This window comes from Bison bison, unplaced genomic scaffold (genome assembly GCF_000754665.1).
Source record: "Bison bison bison isolate TAMUID 2011002044 unplaced genomic scaffold, Bison_UMD1.0 scf7180017864495, whole genome shotgun sequence".
NCBI classification, from domain to species: domain Eukaryota; kingdom Metazoa; phylum Chordata; class Mammalia; order Artiodactyla; family Bovidae; genus Bison; species Bison bison.
Window position 1 is genome coordinate 14,060,728 of NW_011495054.1, and position 2,537 is coordinate 14,063,264.

At 53.1% G+C, this 2,537-nt stretch overlaps 1 gene segment (V, D, J or C); it reads left to right on the forward strand.

The window, feature by feature from the left end:
* The first annotated feature begins 691 nt into the window (after positions 1 to 691).
* On the forward strand, positions 692 to 1,325 carry LOC104980246. The segment is given in 2 exon segments: positions 692 to 791; positions 901 to 1,325. Coding segments are annotated over 2 exon segments (480 nt in total).
* The last annotated feature ends 1,212 nt before the right edge of the window (positions 1,326 to 2,537 follow it).

Below are 2,537 nucleotides of genomic sequence, written 5' to 3' on the forward strand. Positions count from 1 at the left end.
TTTAAGATTATCTTATTTAAAGAACAGAGGCTACAAGGAAAATTATGTTTTAGAAATACTGCCATGGGAATGCAGAATTAAAACTGAGCCAGAGTTGGACACAGCTTAGTGAATTAACAACATTTTCTTCAGTGAAATTTAGGCATCTATTTTAAGTGAGGCCCTTAGATTTTCACTACTCCATGATCACATTTTGGTTCATTGAAAATCTCAGAATCACACATCCACTGTGTAACACTCACATGCACTACAGGGTAAGCTACAGTTGGCTGCTGTTTTCCAACCAAACACATCCTGAAGGTATAATTTCAAGACCAGTTTTGGGGAAGTTGACTCTAAGAGCTCTGATCACCAGGTCAGGATGTGTGTTTGGCCAGGACACCAGGGGGCGTTCCAAGGCCTTTCCTGAGTGTTGGGGTTGGGGGCGGGGGGCGCGGGTGGCGGTGAGAGCTCAGCCAGCCCCCTGGAACTTCCTGATGCTTTCTGCTCAGGGTTCCCCGCGGTGACATCCCACCCCCAAGCCCCATGCATCCCTGACCCAGATCACACACTGGTCTCCCTCAGGCACAGGAAGCTGACCCAGGTCCCAGAGGTGATCAGAGCATTCTGGGGGTTGGAGGGGAGCACGGTCATTTGCATGAAAGGCCCCTCCCCTTCTCAGGGAATGAAGAGGGGTAGGAGCCCTGTGGGGACGCTCTGCTAAGCTGTGGGGCCACAGAAGGCAGGACGCCCTGACATGTCCACCATGGCCTGGTCCCCTCTGCTCCTCAGCCTGGTCGCTCTCTGCACAGGTGACTGGATGTGGGGACAGGGGAAGGGCCCTGGGAAGACTCACAGGCCCTGCTCCCTGCTCTCATGTCTGGACCCCCGAGTCACCATGTCTATCTCTCCCCCTTCCAGGATCCTGGGCCCAGGCTGTGCTGACTCAGCAGCCCTCCGTTTCCGGGTCCCTGGGCCAGAGGGTCTCCATCTCCTGCTCTGGAAGCAGCAGCAACATTGGGCATGGTTATGGTACCTGGTACCAACAGATCCCAGGATCGGCCCCCAGAATGCTCATCTATGGTGCGACCAGTCGAGCCTCGGGGGTCCCCGACCGATTCTCCGGCTCCAGGTCTGGCAACACAGCAACTCTGATCATCAGCTCGCTCCAGGCTGAGGATGAGGCTGATTATTACTGTGCAGCTTATGACAGCAGTAGCAGTGGTCCCACAGGGCTTCAGGCCAGGGGGGAAGTGAGACAAAAACCTGTTGCCTCTCAGAGTTGGGGCTCTGGGGGCAGAAACATCCTGTGCAAAGGCAGCCGCTTCATTTTTTGTTTGGCCTAAGACTGTGCTCAGTCACACCATGGAACTTGGTCCAGAAAAATCTGTTCACATCTTTGTTAATTCACCTCTTTTCCAGCTTTCCTTTGCAGCAAAACATTGTCTGATTTTCTCAAATTGAGCAGAAATCCCCAGTGCCAGGGCCAGGTGCCCTGGGGTCAGAGTCCATGATGGGTCAGGTCAGAACCAGAGGAACGCAGTACAGTTCTGTCTGACTCTGGGTGCATCAGTGCATAAAGTATGTGTCCTGGTCCCAGCAGCTCTCCTTCTCTCTGAGGCTAGTAGTGGACGCAGGGGGGTCCCTGCTTGGTTCCCTGGCCTCAAGTCTGGTGTTCAGGCTCCTTGGCCATCACTGGGCTGAGCTGCGGCTCAGGATGCTGCTCCTGCCTTTCCTGTGACAGCCTCTCAGGCTCACCCAGGGCTCCAGGCTCCTGGCCAGGCAGCCTGGGAACCTCCTCCACTGGCCTTTGCCCACGTGGGAAGCAGGGTGCTCCCTGGAGAGTGACTTTCCTGCACCTGGGCCCCAGGGGACATGAGCACTCTCAGCTGTGAGCAACAGTCTTGCCTCTTACTTCCGCCTCTCTATCCGGGGGGTCAGTGCCTAGACCTGAGGTCCAGGCTAGGATGGATGGGAAGTTGCACAACAAAAATGTCAGTAAACTTGACCTGCAGTGATACCTGGACAGAGGATAAGAGACCCAAGGGAGGGACTTTCTCCATGTCAACAACTTCGCCTCAAGAGCAGGGTCCTGGGGGCCCTCCTCCACGACCTGGACCCCTCCCTGTCAGGGTCCAGCCCCGGTGGATCCAGGGAATTCGAAGCGGGGACGGTATCGACGAGGATCAGGAAACAATTGCTTAATTAAATGTTAATTAAGAATATAAAGAGTAATAGAATAAGGATAGCTCAGCAGGAAAATTCAGTGGAGAAAAGAGGCTGAAATAAGGATAGCTCAGTGAGGAAATTCAGTGGAGAAAAGAGGCTGAATGATTCAGCCAGAAGGTGAGAGAAAGAACGACATGGGGAGACCAAGTTTCGGTGAACAAGGCCCGCACTTTATTTTCCAAAGTAGATTTATACCTTAAGTTATGCATAGAGGATAATGGGGGAAGGGGTAGAGTCATGCAGTAAGCCAGACTTTCTTCCTGCAAACTTATCATATGCAAAAGCTTAGGCGATTTGCATCATCTTCTGGCCAAGAGGCCTGTTAACAT